Source organism: Elgaria multicarinata, chromosome 1, assembly GCF_023053635.1.
Source record: "Elgaria multicarinata webbii isolate HBS135686 ecotype San Diego chromosome 1, rElgMul1.1.pri, whole genome shotgun sequence".
Classification (NCBI taxonomy): Eukaryota; Metazoa; Chordata; class Lepidosauria; order Squamata; family Anguidae; genus Elgaria; species Elgaria multicarinata.
In genome coordinates, this window is record NC_086171.1 from 218,233,324 (window position 1) to 218,255,167 (window position 21,844).

The 21,844-nt window shown below is 50.4% G+C and overlaps 1 protein-coding gene across 1 annotated transcript in view; it reads right to left on the reverse strand.

Annotated features, from left to right (window-relative positions):
• Positions 1 to 21,844, reverse strand: part of CTNNBL1 (catenin beta like 1) — a 124,061-nt gene that overhangs the window by 59,737 nt on the left and 42,480 nt on the right. Inside the window, exons 5-10 of the mRNA XM_063147497.1 lie at positions 18,401 to 18,498; positions 15,281 to 15,374; positions 12,856 to 12,947; positions 8,036 to 8,108; positions 7,717 to 7,775; positions 5,916 to 6,064 (exon numbers count right to left, since the gene is read on the reverse strand). Of these exons, the coding sequence (XP_063003567.1) occupies positions 5,916 to 6,064; positions 7,717 to 7,775; positions 8,036 to 8,108; positions 12,856 to 12,947; positions 15,281 to 15,374; positions 18,401 to 18,498 (565 nt within the window). The remainder of the gene's footprint in view (positions 1 to 5,915; positions 6,065 to 7,716; positions 7,776 to 8,035; positions 8,109 to 12,855; positions 12,948 to 15,280; positions 15,375 to 18,400; positions 18,499 to 21,844) is intronic.

Below are 21,844 nucleotides of genomic sequence, written 5' to 3' on the forward strand. Positions count from 1 at the left end.
AAACACAGCATGAAGCTGCTAATAAAAGAGTATTTCAGTAGATACACATTAATTTTGAGTTTCCAAGGAGCTGATGTGACATGGAAACCGGAGGAGTAATGAAAGAGGGCGCGGAGGCTGCTGCACTGCACTCTGCACGTCAACAGACGCGTCTTTTATTCCGCATGCCTGCTTGCTTGTGCTGGGCCGTCAGCAGACACCTCTGCACGGGGCAAGGAAAGCCACCGCGAACAGCTGCACGGCAGAGACCTGCCCACTTGTGCCGTAAAAAGGTTTGCGTACCCATTTTCCTCAATCCATTCAGTTTCACGTGCACTTAAAAAACAAGCCAAGCTCTCTCTCCTCTTGCCGTAAATACAGGAGGGGCCTCCCCGAGCGGTCCCTAAGAGAAAGCGGGGTGGGGTGGGGGCTTCTTCCTACACAGGAAACAGACAATGCGTCTCGTGTCAATGTTCCCAAGGAATATGACAGTGCAATTCTCTCTCTCTCTCTCTCTCTTTCCGCAGGGAAAGAGGGGAACCTCACTTTCTCTCATGGAAGCCTCAGGCAGCTCCGATCTGTGAAGGAATTGAATTGTGCTTGGAGAGAGACCTTAATTGGATGTGACATTTCTAAACCTCCAGTTGGGAGGTCACCAGCTAGAAACTAAATTTGATTCTTTTTAACTCTTATTGCAAACCGCCCAGAAAGCTTCCATTATTGGGCAATGTACATAAAACAGATAAGAAAGAAAGAAAGAAAAAAAGAAAGAAAGAAAGAGAGAAAGAGAGAAAGAGAGAAAAGCAAACCTGCTAATTTGCAGGCCAGGCGATTTCCAAGACAGACAGCCTTGCACCCAACTCAGCCCAACAATGGGAATGCACATATGCGAGTAATCTCAGCTCCTCCGTGGCTCGGGCTTCTCTCCTGTGTAAGGAACCTATTTATGATCCAATCCGCAGGAAGGTGATCTGAGGGTAAAGCCCCTCAACTCTTGCTGCATAAGCCAAGAGCTACCCCAGCTATTCTGTTTATTCATCTGACATTATTCTTAGGCCTCTTGAAGGCCTCTAGTGTGGGAGAGCCCACCACCTCCCTAGGTCACTGGTTTCATTGTCGTACTGCTCTAACAGTCAGGAAGTTTTTCCTGATGTCCAGACGGAATCTGGCTTCCTTTAACTTGAGCCCATTATTCCGTGTCCTGCACTCTGGGAGGATCGAGAGGAGATCCTGGCCCTCCTCTGTGTGACAACCTTTTAAGTATTTGAAGAGTAACCAGAGGGAAAGTGCCAGGTGACCCTTCTAAGGAACAACGTCCCACAGAATGGGTGCCAGTAATGAAAAAGCTCTATGCCGTGCCCCTGCCAACTATACCTGAGTGAAAGGGGACATTTGGCCCAGGATCTCACCGCCTGATCTGCGGAAATGGGGAGGGGCACATGGATGAAGATGCCTCTCAACATGCACAGGAACAGCATTTTAAATTGTGCCCAGAAGCCAGGTAGCAACCCGCGTAGCTGAGCCACGATGCAGCTGCCCACAGCATTTTGCACGTGTTAAAACTTCCAAACAGGCTCCAAAGGTAGCTCAATACTGAGCACATTGCAGCAGCCTAAAAGCGGACTGACACCATTAGTAACCGATCGCAGCAAAACTGCATCTGACGGATCAGGCCGGAGACTCCTGTGGGTCGTCTACTATTTGCTGCTTCCAGAGTCTCTGCAATAAGTCTGCTGAGCAGCTATCGGCATGACCTGAAGGACTCAGTGGGTGGAGGCCTTTGATGGAGGCCAGACGGTCACACCTTTGCACCTCACCACCACCCCGGTCAAGACTATGCTCACGGTAGCAGGTAACTTAAGGTGCTGCTCTCAACATTTGGAGGTTCAGACCATGCGTCACCCCAAGGACCATAAACGTAGCAAACTGCCACAGGCCCAGGGGGAGGCGAGGGGGGAACGGTGTGCATCGGGGCAGGCAGAGGGGCTGGCTGCACAGCGTTCTCTCTTTTGCCAACCCCTCCTCACCCATCAGGGAGAGGGGGCAGAACCCCCTGTTTTTCAGAGCTAATTCAGTAGCAGCAACAGATGGGGTTGCTGGTTTATTCAAGCTTTGTCCTTCAGAACTCCTTTTAAATGCAGCCACGTCCAGGGAGACGTTTTCTCCTTGTCATCATTTGCCAGCTGGGACCAGGGAAGAGAAGAATGGTAAACAGCACAGCCCCCAAAAAGAAGGGGGGGGACACACCATTAAAAAAAAATTAAAATGCAAGGTCCCACCCATATGGCTCGAGGACTCCAGGTAATTAGTTCTGCCAGGCTAGCTGAGCAGCTGAGCATTCAGAGGAGAAAAGGACAGGAAATCTAGGAGGCGGAGGGAGCTTCCCTCGTGCCCGTGGTCTCAGAGCTTTGCAGCTTTGCTTTAATTAGCCTAAAGAAAACTCAGCACTCCTATCTGAATAATCCATGTTTCTGGTTATTTATTCAGTTCCCTGCTGCTGCTGCTGCTGCGCATTACCCAGCCTTAGTCTGCAGGAATAGATCATCTCTGGCTGCTGCTCGCAAGGCACCTCTCCGTGCGGCTCAGCGCAGCCCACCCAGGGAAAGCTGCAAGGCGAGAGCAAGTCCTTCCAAGGCAGCTGGGGGAAGGGGAACGCCACCCGGGGGCGTTGGCGGGGGCCGGGGGGTTGAGGGAGGGCCTGGACGGAGGGGGTGCAACGCAACGGAGGCGTGAAAGGCGTGGAGGCCGTTTCACGAAGGCCACTGCTCGGTTTGGTGGGGCGGGGAAGAGGCATCACCTCAGAAGCATTCGAGGGAATTTGGGGGAACCACGAAGCGCCTGCCCTCGTGCAGAGTGTCCCTTCACGGGACTCCCGAGCAACCCTTAGCTAGCAGCCATCGAAAGCCTCCAGAACGGTTGCCTCCGGCACCAAGAGTAAAGCTGAACAAACTATTGGTGCGTTATCACGATTCTTCTATGCGAAAGGTGGGAAATATCTACCGGCAGCCATCCAGGTTTACAAAGCTAAAATAGTGTCTCAGACTCTATTTGGAGCTCCAATATGGTTCCCACACTTCAAAAGTTCTCTTGAAGGAGTGCAACATCTCTACCTCAGGCTTATATTTGAAGTCCCTAGATGTGTTTCTGGTGCTGCCCTCAACTTGGAGGCTGGACTAAGTACACTTAAATGCCAAGCTTGGATATTCACCATACACTACTGGCTCCGCTGTCACCTAACGCTCACCCCCAACTCCTTGGTTACCAAAGTCCTGTTAGAACCCTCCGAATCTCACTGGTCTAGGGCAGTGGTGCAAAAAGTAACCTCAATAGGGCTATCCCCTTTTTTCCTGCTATCTCTGGACTTGGACAGCGCTAAACAGATCACCAAACAGAGACTACTGGATATAGACCACCAAGAGCTCCGGGGAACTGCCTGGGGACCATGTTCCCCCCAATCATTGGGTCTCCCAGTCCCTTCTTGCAAAGACGGAATGCCATACCTGGGTTGGTTAACCATTCCCAAATACAGGAAAGCATTCACCCTAGCAAGATTTAACGTCCTCCCCTCCAAGTTGCTGGAGGGCAGATATAAGAAAATTCCATCCAAAAACAGATACTGCCCATGTAATAACATCGAGGTGGAATCCATTTTGCATGTGCTCTTCCATTGCAATTTTTACCAACAGGCAAGAAAAGACCTATTATGTCCTATTATGCAACGTCTCCCTGGACGATCCCCTGAGTCACTCCTGATTAGTCTACTTCAGGGCTCCAGTAAATCTACCACTGAGCAGGTGGCCAAATTCCTGAATTTGGCCATCCGCACCAGATCGCTTATGGATGTTGATTGCGTTTAAATGCACAGATTAGCAATTTTATTATCTATATATCCCTCCCTTTTTCACTATGCTAGGCCCCAATAACCCAATTCTGTTCCCTTTTCAGAAACCAACAAATAACCATCTAGTATCTTTAGTGATTTTGTAACACTCCTTCTTTTTATCCCTACTCTGTATTGTTTTATATAATGGTGTATCTTCTTGTTTTATATTGGTCTGTTGACTGTAAATAAAGGAATACAATACAGTACATAGATTGCCTCCGGCATGGACAAGATCCACAGCTAGGATCAAACACACTGAATAAGACAGGTGGAAACTTCCTGACTTTCAGAGCAGTACGACAATGGAACCAGTGACCTAGGGAGGCTGTGGGCTCTCCCACACTCGAGGCCTTCAAGAGGCAGCTGGACAAGCATCTGTCAGGGATGCTTTAGGGTGGATTCCTGCATTGAGCAGGGGGTTGGACTCGATGGCCTTGTAGGCCCCTTCCAGCTCTGCTATTCTATGATTCTATGAAATACACGCCAGAGGGGAAGTGGGTAAGAGGGATGCCGTTGAGGTTTGCTACCAGCGCACCACAGGGATCGGAGTACGGGTCCCATGAAGGGAGGTCTTCAGCCCAACATGCCAACCCCCCTCCCCCACCACTCAGTATAACCACACTGCCCTGCACGGACCCCAAGTTTGTGCATTTCTGGCTTTCAAGCTTTGGCCAAGAGGTGGGCAGTGGAACAGGCGTTGGCACTGGACAAAAGGAAGTCTCCAAATGAGTGTCACCTTCAGCCCAGTCCCCAGCTGTGCCTTCTCTGCCAGCCGGTTCTGCAGTGACCGACGATGGACCGACGATGGTCCCCACGTCTTGCTTTCCTGCTGACTGGCAGGCAGAGGAAGGCGGGGATTGTGAGGTCCTCTGGAAGAGCTTGAGAAGACACATTAAGATCCTAAGAAGAGCCCGGCTGGATCAGACCAAGAGTCCATCTGGTCCAGCACTCTGTTCACACTGCGGCCAACCAGCCACCGGCCAGGGATGAACAAGCAGGACACGGTGCAACACTGTGAAAGATGCTTCCCAGACCGAATGGCCACACGCCAACCCTGCCCCTCAGAGTCAGCATGTCTGGCTAGGCTGAGCACTTGAAGGCCTGGGGATCGTGCCAGTTGCCTGCCAGACTGGGACCAAGCACACCAGAGGGATCGCCAGCCAAAGAACTGCTGCACAACCAGATTCTCCGGGTGCTACAGACTGAGAAGACGCCCAAGCGAGACAAGGTCACACCCACATGGGTCTTATCAGGGCAAAGGTGTACATCAGGGCCCTCCGGATGTTTTGGCTAGAAGTCCATTATCTCTTGATGCTGGCCATTATTATTATTATTATTATTATTATTATTATTATTATTATTATTATTATTTATATAGCACCATCTATGTACATGGTGCTGTACAGCGTAAAACAGCGTAAAACAGGCCGTGGCGGATGGGAGTTGTAAGCCAAAACATCTGGAAGGCTGCAGATTGCCCACCCCTGGTGTAGGCAGTGGCAAGCAGGTGGATTCTGCCACACTAGCTTCAAGTGAATGTGACAGATCAGGCCATTCTTTCCCCAAAGCGAAATGCAACAAGTGATGTTCTCTGGGCCTGATCAGACCGTCAACGCTGTGGTGCGTGGCTCGTGGAGACGTTACCAAGTCATAATCACTGTGTGGCAAAACATCTCTCCACGGTTTTACTTGTACGGCAGAGAAATGTGCTGGCAACTGGTAGGCCAGGGAGAGGTGCCATACTTTTAAGCTCTCTCTCTCTCTCTCTCTCTCTCTCTCTCTCTCTCTCTCTTGGACTGTGAAGCCCGGGCTGCGACACACTTTGCACAGCCCCTGGACCACCGTGTGGAGAATGGAAGAGCCACCGAATGTACCAGCCCTGGCCTTGATCCTGGGTGTGAAAGATCAGCTCATCCATCAAGCTTCCTTGAGAGAACGTCCCTTTTGCCCTTGAGTTCCCTACCCGACACCTGGGTTCTATGCCTGGGGCTGGTGGGAAGCCTTCACAGCCCCCAGAGGCCAGGCACAGTGGCTGAGCCACCCCGGTCTTCACCTGAGCATGAGGTTCATCAGCTGCAGCCCCTCCCCTTTCAGGAAGCGCTCCCGGTTGGAGCTCAGCATCAGCGAGGAGCAAAGGGAGTCAAAGAGGTTCTCCATCATCTCCTGCTCCTCGGCCGTGTTTGGGTTGTGGCGCTTGAACACCTGCACGAAGAGGGAGACAGAAGGCGTCACAGCCTGCTGGGCCAAAGAACCCCCCTGACGGAATTCCCCACTACAAATCTGGCCTCCGCTATTGACTGTGCACTGAGGAAGGGACTCTTGGGGACCGCAGGAAGGGCTTCCCAGGGGACTCAGGCGCACGTTATGAAACGTATGAACGACCTGGGGCTGGTTCATGCGTCGCCCAACACCACGAGGGGGCCCTGGAAGAGGCTTCCTGCCGGCAGTTTTACAAAAGGCACACTGTGGATTCAGTACGAGGAGGGAGACCTAGCCGTCAAAGCAGGCGACTCTGGAATCTACTGGGGACGGCAGGGGGAGGGGCTGAGATGTTGGTGAGCTTGATGCACTGCACAGGCCATGCACTGAGGCAGGAGGCAGCTAAACGTTGATAAAACCCAAGCTCTCATCTCCATGGCTGCCGCTTTTATTCCCTAGTTGTCATTTATCCTGCAATGACCTGGCTGTGCCCACATACTCTAAGGCTGGCGGTTTGATGACCTCCTCCTTTAAGCTATTGGGCTGACAAGCGGCCTCCCTCTGTGTTCCCCAAACTTAGGCCTAACTCTCCCAAGGGGCTTCGCACATTACTGTCAGCGGAAGGAGAACCCACAAACACAGCAGCCTCCGTGCACAGAGTCACCATGCAATGGGCGTGGCTTCTCCATCCTTCTCCACACTGGAGGCCTTCAAAGGCAGCTGGACAACCATCTGTCAGGGATGCTTTAGGGTGGATTCCTGCATTGAGCAGGGGGTTGGACTCCATGGCCCTTTAGGCCCCTTCTGTTGTTCTATGCTGTTCTATGATTCTATGATCGTCAACCACATCCACCACCACCAGGGTGAATTTCCATGCTACTGCTGGATGCGGCCTTCTCAACCTGTGCCTGGGCTGTACCATTTCATAGAATCATAGAATAGCAGATCTGGAAGGGACCTACAAGACCATCAAGTCCATCCCCCTGCTCAATGCAGGAATCCACCCTAAAGCAACCCTGACAGAGGGTTGTCCAGCTGCCTCTTGAAGGTCTCTAGTGTGGGAGAGCCCACAACCTCCCTAAGTCACTGGTTCCATTGTCGTACTGCTCTAACAGTCAGGATGTTTTTCCTGATGTCCAGCTGGAATCTGGCTTCCTTTAACTTGAGCCCGTTATTCCGTGTCCTGCACTCTGGGAGGATCGAGAAGAGATCCTGGCCCTCCTCTGTGTGACAACCTTTTAAGTATTTGAAGAGTGCTCTCATGTCTCCCCTCAATCTTCTCTTCTCCAGGCTAAACCTGCCCAGTTCTTTTAGGACGGAGGGGTTGGGGTGGGGGGGGGCGCGGAGCGCATGTGACCAAATGCTTGTGCAAGAAGAAAGGACCAAAACCTTGAGTATTTTTTAAAAAACACAACTCCCATGGAATATCAAGTGGGAGGCTAGGCCAGAATATTTCTGCAGACCTGCTAGTTTCCTGTATGCAGGAAGACTTCTGTGTTGGGGAGCATCTCATCACGCAATGCCTCCATGTACCCCCCCCTGCAGAAGGGTCAGTGCCAGCCTCTCTCCTCTCCTCCTCCTCCCACGCCCACCCCAAGTCTCCAGCCTGGCTCTGTGGCTCTCACTGGCAGACGCAATGGCAGCGAATTACTCACGGATAACTGCTGAAGCAGCACATCGATCCCGTCCAGCTCCCCAAGTAATTCTCTGTTGTCTACAGGAAGGGAGGGGGAGGGGGGGAAATGAAGCCAACTGTCAGATTTTACAGCCATCTAACACGGATATATCAGCAAACAACATCAATACGGCTTGACAGAGTACAAAAGCTGCAGCCCGAGAGAGGGAAGAGCCGGCAAAAGCTAGGGGAGGCCAGAGGCAGGAGAGGGGCAGGAACGGAGGAGGAGGAGGAGGAGGAGAGCGAGCGAGTGCGGAAGCTGCCATGGTCCGAAGCACGCGGGCAAGGGTGCCGCTCACCGTCCTTATTCTGGAGGAGAATGGCCAGCACCTCACTGCAGTACAGCTTGTTGGCATCAAACGGCATCTTGGCCTGTGGGAGGAAAGAGAGCAAAGGAGAAGAAGGTCAGAGGCACAGATCTGCTGGTCCCGGAGAGAGACGCAGGAAGGGGCTCAGGCCGCTGGTCCCTCCAGTTATACTCAGCAAACAGCCAGGTCCAGCAGAAGCCCGTGAGAGGGGGCCGCCCTGCTTGCAAGAGGCTTCAGGCGTGTCATTCCCACTCCTCACAAAGCCTGAGGCATCCTTACTGGCTCTCGTTGAGCTAAGACTTGCTCGTGCCATTGTCCCGGGCCCAGCATACTGAGGGAGAGGGCCTCACAACGTTAAGGCGTGAGAACACCAGAAGAGCCCCGACGCTGGATCAGACCGAGGGTCCATCTAGTCCAGCACTCGGTTCACACAGGGGCCAGGCAGCCTTCAACCAGGGACCCACAAGCAGGACACGGTGCAACAGCACCCATGTTCCCCAGCAGCAACTGGTGTACACAGGATTACTGCCTCTGATCCCGGAGGTAGCACATAGCCATGCTTTCCAGCATCAGCTGAGAGCTCCCTTGAACACCAACTACCAACCGGTGTGCTGCGTTTGGGAAGTCAAAGGTGCAGAGTGGGACAGCCACGGTTGCTGCTCAGGACGAGGGTTTACACTCTGCAAAAGGCCAAACCGTCTTCAGAAAGACACCCCCCACCAGACATTTCTCAATGGGCCGGAGTTCACACTCGCTCTGCCTTTACGCTTTGTACCCTGAAACTGTTTGGCCAGAGTTGCGCTGCTCCCCAGCAGAGAAACTGAAACAAGCCTCCTGGAGAGACTCCGCTGTGCGAAGACCTGGGGAAACAGCAGCTGTGGACTAGCAGTGGCAGGCAGAAAGGCACCACGACAGCCACTGGCCACGGGGGGGGGGGGGGGAATGAGGAGGTGGGGAAGGCTGGAAGGTGGGGAAGCCTGCCCTAGAGAGAGAGCAAGCCAAGGCCACCATTTTATGGGTTTACTGCTTTTTGCAATAATCTTGGGGAAGAACAAGAGTGGAGGAAATTCACGCACACAAGAATTTGGCGTTCCGGGGACCTGAGGGAGGGCCTAGTCAATTACCAGCCAACAAGGACCCTTTGATCTGCAAGAGATGCACTGTTCACTGCCTGTCCGGCCCCATAAAAGACAGGAAGAGGATGGGGAGGGGAAGAGGGTGGGGAGGCAAGACAGGGCATTCTCAGTGGTGACCCCGTTTGTGGAACTCTTTCCCAGAAGAGGTGCAATTAGCTCCCACAGTGAGTATTTTTAAATTCAGATTAAATACTATTTTTATTTACAAAAGATGGTATGTTGGCTTTGTGTTTTTAGATTACATTATTACTGATGTATTTAAAATTGTTTTATTGCAGTAGTAGGATTTTATAGTTGTTTTAGTAGTACTTGTTTTATTAACAGCGTAAGCCGCACTGTGCTTCTTTTGGAGAAGGGTGGCCTGTAATAAATTTAAATAAACAAACAGAGCGCAGTGGAAAAGTACGGAAACGAAACTGGCTCCAGATTTATGGCCAGTTGCTTTTCTTTTGGATTTAGCCTGCAAGGTCATGAATTTCCACCCACCTCAAGAATCAGGTCCCCAGTTTGGGTGTGCTCTTGGATCTGGCTTTGTTTCTGGAGGGCCAGCTGGCAGAAGGTGTCTGAAGTGCTTTCTATCAACTTCACCTAACGCACCCTTTCTTGCAGAAACCAGGCCTGGCCTGAGTCATTCATGCTCTACACAATTCTACATTAGGCTGTTGTCATGCACTCTACCAGGGACTCCCCTTGAAGACAGTCTGGAAGCTTCAATTGGATCAAAGTGTGGTAGAATCACAGAATAGCAGAGTTGGAAGGGGCCTACAAGGCCATCTAGTCCAACCCCCTGCTCAATGCAGGAATCCACCCTAAAGCATCCCTGACAGATGGTTGTCCAGCTGCCTCTTGAAGGCCCTGATCATCCTGGTTGCCCTCCTCTGAACACGCTCCAGCTTGTCTGCGTCCTTCTTGAATTGTCTGGAAACAAAGCCCTATGAAGAGAGACTGAAAGAACTGGGCATGTTTAGCCTGGAGAAGAGAAGATTGAGGGGAGAGATGAGAGCACTCTTCAAATACTTAAAAGGTTGTCACACAGAGGAGGGCCAGGATCTCTTCTCGATCCTTCCAGAGTGCAGGACACGGAATAACAGGCTCAAGTTAAAGGAAGCCAGATTCCAGGTGGACATCAGGAAAAACTTCCTGACTGTTAGAGCAGTATGACAATGGAACCAGTGACCTTGGGAGGTTGTGGGCTCCCCCACATGAGAGGCCTTCAAGAGGCAGCTGGACAACCCTCTGTCAGGGATGCTTTAGGGTGGATTCCTGCATTGAGCAGGGGGTTGGACTTGTAGGCCCCTTCCAACTTTACGATTCTATGATTCTATTCTGATGTTAAGCCACCATATTTAGTAGAAAGGCAGGGGGAGTGTGTTGACAAGAAATAGAAAGAGGACTCAGGTGCTGATCAAGTTGAAGTCTCCACTTTAGCAGCAGATCACGGAGAGGATAACTTGCCCTAGTCCTGTATTACAGAAGTCATCCAAAGTGATGGTTCAGCTGCCAAGTACAGGGGGCTCTCAGCCTTCATGAGCGGCCAGCTACAAACAGGGGAATAGACGGATCACAACGAGTCTTAATCCAACAGATTTTTCAACATCCTGAAAAATCTCAGCTTTCAGTTTTCAAAATGGCCCAATGGCCAGAGCCTTCACGGATGCAAAGGTCAGAATACTGGAAGGCGGCTGACCTGGTCTCCTGCCATTCAGAGAATGGGGGTGAGGCTGAGCAAACGGCTCCGTCGCCTTTCCCAGGGCCAGCAGCCGAAACGAAGCACATTATGCAAAATACACAGATATGCAAATGCGGGCGCTTTAAAGTAAATGAAATGTAGTTTAAAAGCCTTAGGATTAAAACATTAAACACGGTGCCTGCAGTGCTTTCCTTCCAGCGCTTTCTCTGCTCAACACACAGCTCTGAGCACAGACCGTTCCCCCCCACCCCAATCACCACAGTAACAGAAAAATTCCATTGCTGGGGACGTCTCCTGAGCGAGTCGCTTTGAAATGAGCGAGGACTGCACGGAAGGGCTTCAGGGAAAGAAAGCTGGGCTTTTCAGGCTGCAATGTGGTTTCCATGGGCTGGATGTAGCTTTTTGGAAGCCTCAGTTTCCCCATCAATGGGACCTGCCCCTCAGGTCCCACTGATGAGAAACTGAGGCTTCCAGAGTACAGCGCTGTGGCAGGCTGATGGAAGCCCAATTCTTCTGGGACAGGGTGCGCATGGAGGGCTCTCCCCACGTGCCAGTCCGCCAGCTGAATCTGCTCACATTGGGAAAGAGGGGGCCCAAGGAATCATAGAATAGCAGAGTTGGAAGGGGCCTACAAGGCCATCAAGTCCAACCCCCTGTTGAATGCAGGAATCCACCCTAAAGCATCCCTGACAGAGGGTTGTCCAGCTGCCTCTTAAAGGCCTCTAGTGTGGGAGAGGCCACAACCTCACCAGGCAATTGGTTCCATTGTCGTACTGCTCTAATAGTCAGGAAGTTTTTCCTGATGTCCAGCTGGAATCTGGCTTCCTTTAACTTGAGGCCGTTATTCCGTGTCCTGCACTCTGGGAGGATCGAGAAGAGATCCTGGCCCTCCTCTGTGTGACAACCTTTCAAGTATTTGAAGAGCGCTCTCATGCCTCCCCTCAATCTTCTCTTCTCCAGGCTAAACAGGCCCAGTTCTTTCAGTCTCTCTTCATAGGGCTTCATAGGGTGCCCCACTCCAAACCAGGGCTGTGGAGTTGGAGTCGGAGTCAGAAGCAGTTCTTGGGTTACTGGAGTCAGAGTCGGTAAAAATGTACCGACTCTGACTCCTAATAAATTTAAATTGTATATAGAGTTGCGATATGTATATTCACTTGAATTTTATATTCAAATGATACTTTAATTTCGAAAAAGGTTTATGCTACTTATGTACCTAACTGAGTTCATTTCTTTTAAAATGATCATTTGTTGAGTTGTTTCAGGTGTTCAATTGTTTTTTACTTTTTTGTAGTTTTGACTTTGATATCAAAGTATCAAAGTATTTGATATCAAAGTATTTTTGAACTAGTAGAGAAAGTTGTTCCTGATTTTCTTTTATAGTATCATATCCTATTACTTTATACTCTACAGTCTTTTGATAAACTTCAGCTATGGGGAGATATAAATCCAATTAAATAAATAAAAAAAATATAACCTCATTGTTTTCATTTTGGGGCTTCTTTAACAAATAAAATAAAAAAACCAGAATGTCTTAGCTATAGCCTTTAGACCCGGGCTTTAACAGGTTAGGGTTCTAAAAAGTTGCGTGCTTGCAGTCAATGTAGGAAATATATAGGAAATTTATTTCCTATATCAATATATTATTAAAGGAGTCGGAGTCGGAGGTTTTATGTGCCAACTCCACAGCCCTGCTCCAAACACATCAACAGCCAAAACCTGCAATCCTACCCACACTTCAGGCCATTAGGTGAACTGCTAGGATGTTACGGAATATCCATAAACATCCCAACTACCAAGGAAAAAGGTTGTTGGCTGAGAAGAAAAACTTCACACAGTACCCAGAGACAGAAGGAACTGTATTTCCGGAAGAGAGGACAGAAGTAAGCCGTATATTCACAATTAAGTGGGGGGGAGGGGGAGATGAGGAAAGGTGTAAAAAGAGAAGGCAAAAGGTTCTCAGGCCAAACAAAAGGTAACGTGCTTACCTTCAATCTCTTGAGGAGCCACTGCATAAGGCCCTGCTGAGCAGCATCAGAGCACATCTCAGGCCGGAACTCCGCCATATTCTCAATGATTGCTTTGTGGAGGAGGGGAGAAAAGAGATCATCAATTCTGAATTTCCCATTTATCCCATTTAAAGAGAAGATTGAGGGGAGACATGAGAGCACTCTTCAAATACTTAAAAGGTTGTCAAACAGAGGAGGGCCAGGATCTCTTCTCGATCCTCCCAGAGTGCAGGACACGGAACAATGGGCTCAAGTTAAAGGAAGCCAGATTCCAGCTGGACATCAGGAAAAACTTAGAGCAGTACGACAATGGAACCAGTGACCTAGGGAGGTGGTGGGCTCTCCCACCCTAGAGGCCTTCAAGAGGCAGCTGGACAACCATCTGTCAGGGATGCTTTAGGGTGGATTCCTGCATTGAGCAGGGGGTTGGACTCGAAGGCCTTGTAGGCCCCTTTCATCTCTGCAATTCTATGATTCTATTTATGGTATTTCTATACCTTCCTTCTGAATGCAACCAAAGCGATTTACCAAAAAAATTCAGACGACAAAAACCACTAATCAAAGAAAAAACATAGTAAACAACTAAGAACAGCCTTAAAAACCATAACAATCATTTTATATTACATGTGAATTTGCCATTAATAGCGGTATCCCATATCTCTTTGTACCAATCTTCAATTGGTACAATCTTCATAACAATCATTTTAAACGCCCGGTGTAAAAGGTGCGCCCGGACCCTTTCTTCCTGGGTGCTTATGCCAAGTTTCATGATTAGGCGCATTCCCCTCACCTTGGCGTTCCTCTCTTAGTGCTAAGGCCCTCATTCACCTTGGATTCATAGCATGAATGAGGGCAGCACCGCTCCAAAAACAGAGGAGAGGGGCGTTTCTTATTTTCCTCTCTGAGGAATCAATCAGACACGGCACGTGGCGCTGCTTTGGTGTCACCCTTCACAAGACGACCCAGAAATCGCACTGCGGTGCCTAGAGACATTCAAGAGGATGAATAGCCTTCCTTTTCTGCACCCCAGGCCTGCAGATGCCTCTGGGTCCAGTGTCGGAATGGAAAGGCATTCCGGATTTCTTAGCCATCCAGTCAAACAGGTGCCCAGAGGATCCACCCTGCCCCTTTTCTTCCCTTCTCCTTCACAGGGATACCTGGCCAGAGAAACATGGGCCTCTTTAAAGGAGCACAAGGTGACAAGAGAAGCAGAGGCCATGTTGGCCGCTGCATCGAGCTGGAGCTGGTTTAATGGGTTGTTCCAAGGAAACAGTGCTTTTCGGAGAGCATCTTCCAGCTTCAAGGAGTGAAAGCAGGCACTCGCAGGGACCTGCACTCGCCATTTCCACTCAGAAGTCTGAAAATAGGTCATTACATCCCTAACACTACTTTGGTGCAGGAGGTGTCACTGTGGAAGAAGGGGGAGACGGGACAGAGCGCTGCTCAGCCAACTGTTAGCAAAGAACTCCCTGGGACAGTACCGTCGATCGTTTAGGGGGCTCACGGTATTCACCCCACCCTAGCAGCTACCCACATTATAGGCAGATCCTGTCAGCCCCTCTTGGATTGCTGAGGTCCGGTATCTGCTGCTGTGGGGCCCCTCTGAGCTGACACTCCCTCCTTCGTGGAAAGGCGCCCCCCTCAATTCATCCCTGCGCCTCCCTTTCACCACTTGAGAGCAATTCCTCTGGGAGGATCGAGAAGAGATCCTGGCCCTCCTCTGAGTAAAAGGTTGTCACACAGAGGAGGGCCAGGATCTCTTCTCGATCCTCCCAGAGTGCCGGACACGGAACAAAGGGCTCAAGTTACAGGAAGCCAGATTCTGGCTGGACAGCAGGAAAAACTTCCTGTTAGAGCAGTATGACAATGGAACCAAGGAGCTAGGGAGGTTGTGGGCTCTCCCACCTAGAGGCCTTCAAGAGGCAGCTGGACAACCATCTGTCAGGGATGCTTTAGGGTGGATTCCTGCACTGAGCAGGGGGTTGGACTTTATGGCCTTATACGCCCCTTCCAACTCTACTATTCTATGATTCTATGAATACCAAAGGGTTACCGGGATCTCCCCACTTAGGACGGGATTTCTCTATAAACGTCTTTTCCAAAACCTCAACCTCAAAATAAGCTGACCCTGCCTCTAGCATCCAACCACTAAGGGTGGGTTAAAGGCTCTGTCAGAATTTTGGCCAAACTCATGGAAATCCAGGGCCAGTTGGCACAATCCCTCCACGCATGGAGGAGACGGGCTGAACAGGATTCTGGGACTTACTCTCTTCGTAACAGGAGCGGTAACAGAAAGAGCAGTCCTTCCTTCATGAACAAACCTCAGAAGCACACGTCAGCCTCCCTGCCGCCGGGCTTTCGCCAGCTGCGCACGCGCCAAAAGGGCGCCCCGCGTCCTCCTTACCCAGAGTGTTATGAACGCCGTCTGCCTCTTCCTTGACACTTTCATCCAGGCGCTCCAGGTTTTGCACTAGCAAGGCTACCACCTGCCCGTCGACCTGGGCCACAGAAGAGGGAGAGATCAAGAACAGAGAGAGGGGCTTGAGGCAACGCAGTGCAGAGGAGCTGCAAGAAGGGCGGAAATCACACGTTACAGAAATACAAACTGCTCCAGCGAGAGCTGCTTTGATCAGGGGAACAACCTCGCTGTCAAAGTTTTCCCCCAGCAAACCCCACTGCTATGTTTTCCCCCTTAATTAATTGGACAATTTTTCTGAGCCAGACACAACAGAAAAAACCACACCTGAAGACTATGAACCTTGTCACGAGTCTGCTATTCCCTAAATCAAGTGTTGATTGACTTATAATCTCTCTGAATTCCAAGGTGCCAAGCTGAACAAGCCCACTGGGCATCAGCTGCCTGTCAGCCCTGAAAGCAGCGCGGCGAGATTCCACTGCCGGTTACTGTGTGTGCAGGATTTGCTCCTCGCTTTCAGCTCTGCCTCCCTGCCTGGGAAGCGGCTGGAGCAAAATCCAAGGACCCAGCAATTACGCAGAATGAAAGCCTAAAGGAAGAAACGTCCCCGTTTTTAAAAGGGAGGGGAAACGCCCCCCCCCCAAATTGCCACTGCCTGCCTTTTATTATGTAGCCCTCCACAGTTAATGTGGCTGTAGGCAATTTTATCTGATTAAAACAGTCTTGCTTATTCTTCTGCATGTGCATGTGCTTTGGACATGGACAACAATTTTGGGCTGCATTAATAGAAGTCTAGCTTCCAAATCACGTGAGGTCCTGGTTCCTCTCTATTCGGCCCTGGTTAGGCCTCATCTAGAGTATTGCGTCCAGTTCTGGGCTCCACAATTCAAGAAGGACACAGACAAGCTGGAGCGCCTTCAGAGGAGGGCAACCAGGATGATCAGGGGTCTGGAAACAAAGCCCTATGAAGAGAGACTGAAAGAACTGGGCGTGTTTAGCCTGGAGAAGAGAAGATGGAGGGGAGCCATGATAGCACTCTTCAAATACTTAAAAGGTTGTCACCCAGAGGAGGGCCAGGATCTCTTCTCGATCCTCCCAGAGCACAGGACACGGAATAACGGGCTCAAGTTAAAGGAAGCCAGATTCCAGCTGGACATCAGGAAAAACTTCCTGACTGTTAGAGCAGTACGACAATGGAACTAGTGACCTAGGGAGGTGGTGGGCTCTCCCACCCTAGAGGCCTTCAAGAGGCAGTTGGACAACCCTCTGTCAGGGATGCTTTAGGGTGGATTCCTGCATTGAGCAGGGGGTTGGACTCAAGGGCCTTGCAGGCCCCTTCCAACTCTGCTATTCTATGATTCTATGATTGATCCCACAGTCCGCCGCAGGGTCAGGCGGAAGGAGTTGAGAAAAGTCGGGAGGCAGCCTCTTAGGGTTGCGACTCACAAAAGGCTCCTCCCGAAAGACCCTCCTTGAGTTAAAGTGCCTGTTGGATTGCAGATAACAGTCTTGCTTTAGGCAACCACCTAACTTTGTTAGCCAGATTAGGTTTAGAGGATAGCTCCTGGCATTCACACTCCCTTCTGGTGTGAAGAAATGTTTGTTTGTTGAATAAAGCTTTGTGGATTACACAGCAGACGTCTTCATTGTCTCGCGTCAGCAGGAGGGCTTGAAATCACAACACTATAACTCCCAAGCTAAGAACTGAAAGAATTGTGGGACAATACGTAGCAGCCCAGGGGCTGGGCAGGATCTCCACAAGAAGATTGGGGACAAATTTCAGTGCAACATTTTGTGAACACCAGGTGTCTTCTGGAACCATTCCTGTGGGTCCACACACCTGAAAAACCCAGCAAATTCTGTGGAGGAGTCCTAAAGATGTTCCCATGGGCTGAACCTGAATTCATGGATAGACAAGAGCCCACGGAATTGTCCTTCAGCGAGCTGCATTGAAGGTCCATCCTGAACCAGCACAGGAATCATTCCAGAAGGCATCCCGTGAAGACAAACAATTTGGTCAAACAAAATCATGGCCTTTCAAGCAGGTTAGATTAGATGACCCCTTTCACACTTGAACAGCTCTACAGTCCAGAGCACAGTTATATAGTGATTCTGGAACACACACCATCAGTGGGTGTGAATTATCTGAGTAGGGACTTTAGGGACCTCAGCTTAGATGTCCAGAGAGTAATTATGTCCGTAAAATAAAGAGGAGCCATTCAGAAGTCAGGCACGGCCCGTTTTGTTCATGGTGGACAACAAAATGCTCACACAAAGGGAGCTTTTGTCCAGGTTTATTGCTTCCCTGTGCAATAGATTCAGCATCCTCTACAGCAACGTCTTCTCCCAACCCTGCCGTTTCATTCATTCCGCCCGCCCTTGTAACGAAGAGTCGGTAATTAAAAGAGCTCAGAGGCCGGCCAGAAGAACTCATCCAGGGCAACTGTAATTAACCTCTGGAAGGGTAACATCAGAACCAGGAGGCCGGAGAGACTGCAGCCCTGGCCAGCACCTCGCTGTGCTGCTCCGGACTGACAGCTCCCTGCCCTCCCCTCCTCCACACACGGCAGCAGGAAGGCCACACGGGAGCCCTGCTGTTTCACAAACACAACGCTCCCCCCCCCCGCCCCATTGAAAGGAGGGTGGGAATGTTAACACTGACACTGGGTCAGCTGCCGGCGACTTGGCTGGCAGCCCTTCCTCACCCTGTACAACTTCCTCACCGAGAACATGGGAAGCCTCCCCAGCCCCACCAATGCGTGCACTAGGTAGGCGGCCCCCTGCCCTGCCCCCCCTCTCTTCTAGACGCCCTCCCACGCCATTCTTTCCCTCTCTGCGTCTTTGCACTTGGCCAAGCACACGGCCCCCAAGATTCGCGTGAGGACACTAAGCTGCAACGGACACAGTGCTCACCTCTGCTTTCAAACTGAATGTTTGCCTTTGTGAAGGTTCTTCTTTTAAGGTGGGTGGGTGGGGTGTTTGGCAGATGGCCCTGCTGAACACCTTCATGTTATCAACTAGAATAACACCACCACCACCCAAAAAACCCTGTATGATAACAGGAGGCTCTTGCCCAGACGGAGGGTCTTGTGGGAAGGGGTTACTTACCAGGGCATCTATGAGGATCTCTGCTCCTTCCTCGCTTTCGTGGAGGGTGTCAATGTCAGTGAGCTCCTGCAGAAGATCTACTACAGCTATAGACACATGTACAGGAGGTTAAGGAAAGCAAGCAGGGAGAGGCAGGCAGGCAGGCGAAGGCCACCTTGGGGCCTGCCTGCTCCTGCTAGACCAGCCTTCCTCAACCTGGGGCGCTCCAGATGTGTTGGACTACAACTCCCAGAATGCCCCAGCCAGCTGGCTGGGGCATTCTGGGAGGTGCAGTCCAACACATCTGGAGCGCCCCAGGTTGAGGAAGGCTGTGCTAGACTATCGCACAAGGCATCTACCTCCGTCTGCCCTGCATGAAGGATTCCAGAAGGGGTTGGAGGCAGGCAGGCAGAGACCACCTCAGAGCCTACTCCAGCCTGACTCCCCACTCCCTGTGCCCTACAGGGCCAAATATCACCATCTTGCCTACGGGAAAGATCCTGATCCCTTTTTCTAAAAAAAGAATTTCTTGTGACTTTATTATGGATGGTTGTTACTTGAACACATTTGTATCCTGAAAGGTAAGACGTAACTAATTGCAATAAACTGAAATAAGTAAATAAGCAGAGCACTATGTGCTGCAACAAGTCATGGGCGCACCTTCTCAGCTGCACAAACATCTGCATTGCCAGCAACACCATGATACCTTCTAAAATGACAAACAGTCCATCCACAAACGTTTGCTCCAAATGAAAACACAGATTCGCATTGAAACGGATGGATTTTTTTTCTTCCAGTGATGACCTTTTAGTGCTCAAAATTTACACTCACCTGCTCCTTCCAATTTTTGCGAACCGCCCAGGGAGCTTAGGCTGTTGGGCAACACAGAAATGCAATAAATAAACAAAATTTCTGTTATGGTCCTAGGACTTCATCCACTCCCAATTCCTCTCACTACAAGCCAATTCCCGGTCCTGCGATCTCTGATCATTCCAGTCTCCCACATATTTATGTAAAGATTTACATTCTGCCCTTCTGTTGCTTACACACCGCTCAGGGCAGCTTACAACAATGAAGACCAGCTATGAAATACAGAAACGTTCCATAAAAACGACGTGATAAAACAGAGAGAGGTACAGGAGATAGCAAAGACATCGGATAAGAAATTATCTACCCGGTAAAAAACAGACCTGAGAAAATGAAATGTTTTATCATCATCTGGCAGAATACAGCAACAGAAGGGGCAACTGAGGTTCATGGGGCACAGAATTACAAACTTTCGCTGTGGCCACTGAGCAGAGCCTTGCTGCTAGCAACCAGGGGCATAGAATCATAAAATAGCAGAGTTGGAAGGGGCCTACAAGGCCATCGAGTCCAACCCCCTGCTCAATGCAGGAATCCACCTTAAAGCATCCCTGACAGATGGTTGACCAGCTGCCTCTTGAAGGCCTCTAGGGTGGGAGAGCCCACACCCTCCCTAGGTAACGGGTTCCATTGTCGTACTGCTCTAACAGTCAGGAAGTTTTTCCTGATGTCCAGCTGGAATCTGGCTTCCTTTAACTTGAGCCCGTTATTCCGTGTCCTGCACTCTGGGAGATCGAGAAGAGATCCTGGCCCTCCTGTGTGACAACCTTTCAAGTATTTGAAGAGTGCTATCATGTCTCCCCTCAATCTCCTCTTCTCCAGGCTAAACATGCCCAGTTCTTTCAGTCTCTCTTCATAGGGCTTTGTTTCCAGACCCCTGATCATCCTGGTTGCCCTCCTCTGAACACGCTCTAGCTTGTCTGCGTCCTTCTTGAATTGTGGAACCCAGAACTGGACGCAATACTCTAGATGAGGCCTAACCAGGGCCGAATAGAGAGGAACCAGGACCTCACGTGATTTGGAAGCTATACTATTAATGCAGCCCAAAATAGAATTTGCCATTCTTGCAGCTATATCGCACTGTTGGCTCTTATTCAGCTTGTGATCTACAACAACTCCAAGATCCTTCTCGTTTGTAGTATTGCTGAGCCAAGTATCCCCCATCTAGTAACTGTGCATTTGGTTTCTATTCCCTAAATGTAGAACTTGGCATTTCTCCCCATTAAATTTCATTCCGTTGTTTTCAGCCCAGCGCTCCAGCCTATCAAGATCACTTTGAAGTTTGCTTCTGTCTTCCAGGGTATTAGCTATCCCACCCAATTTTGTGTCATCTGCAAATTTGATCAGCGTTCCCTGCACCTCCTCGTCCAAATCATTAATAAAAATGTTGAATTGCACTGGGCCCAGGACTGAGCCCTGCGGCACCCCACTCGTTGCCTCTCCCCAGTTTGAGGAGGTTCCATTGATAAGTATTCTGAGTCCGGTTCTGTAGCCAACTGTGAATCCACCGAATAGTTGGGCAGTAGCCAATGGTGCCCTTGTACGGGTGGCCCAGTCCCGCTGGTGGCCACAATGCAGACCTTCCAGGGGCAAGTGCTGGAACAAGCGGAAAGCCTCGTTTCTGGAAGTGGCTCAACCTACCCCTTCAAGAAACAAGTTCTTCCGCTTGGTTTGGCCCTTGGCCCTGGAAGCGCTGGCATCGCGGCCACCAGCAGCAGGGGCCACACACACACGACATCGGCAGGCTTGAGTCACCCACACAAGGGCACCATTGGCTCCAAGTCACAGAAGCACATGACAGAAGGGCATCTCTACCAGATCTCAGGATGCGAGCAGGAGCAGGTGATCCATAAGGTAAACTGTGCCCAGTCCATTTAGGCCTTTAAAGCTAATCACTAATGCTTTGAATTGTGCCCAGAAACAGAATGGTAAACAGTGCAGCTCTTGCAGGACAGACGTGAGCAAAACCCTACTAAGATCCTCGCTGCAACTTTCCCCCTTGATCTTTAGTCACTTGCCCACTGAAGTGAGGGGAGACATGATAGCACTCTTCAAATACTTAAAAGGTTGTCACACAGAGGAGGGCCAGGATCTCTTCTCGATCCTCCCAGAGTGCAGGACACGGAATAACGGGCTCAAGTTACAAGAAGCCGAATTCCGGCTAGGTATCAGGAAAAACTTCCAGACTGTTAGAGCAGTACGACAAAGGAACCAGTTACCTAGGGAGGTGGTGGACTCTCCCACACTAGAGGCCTTCAAGAGGCAGCTGGACAACCCTCTGTCAGGGATGCTGTAGGGTGGATTCCTGCCTTGAGCAGGGGGTTGGACTCGATGGCCTTGTAGGCCCCTTCCAACTCTACTATTCTAGGATTCTATGATCCTTATTTGCAGCGCTACTGTTATCCCCATGCAATCCAACGCAACCTATCCTCACTGCTACGACTTTCTCAATCCTCAGTTTTGCACAGAAAGCCCCAAAGAGCTGGGAAAGGAAATGAGAAATGGAAGCTTGCTTCAGACAGAAGCCCTCCAGAAGATCACAACTCCGCCCCGGCAGGGCTGTGGATGGACTAGCAGCATAAGCAGGAGAGGGCTATCAGT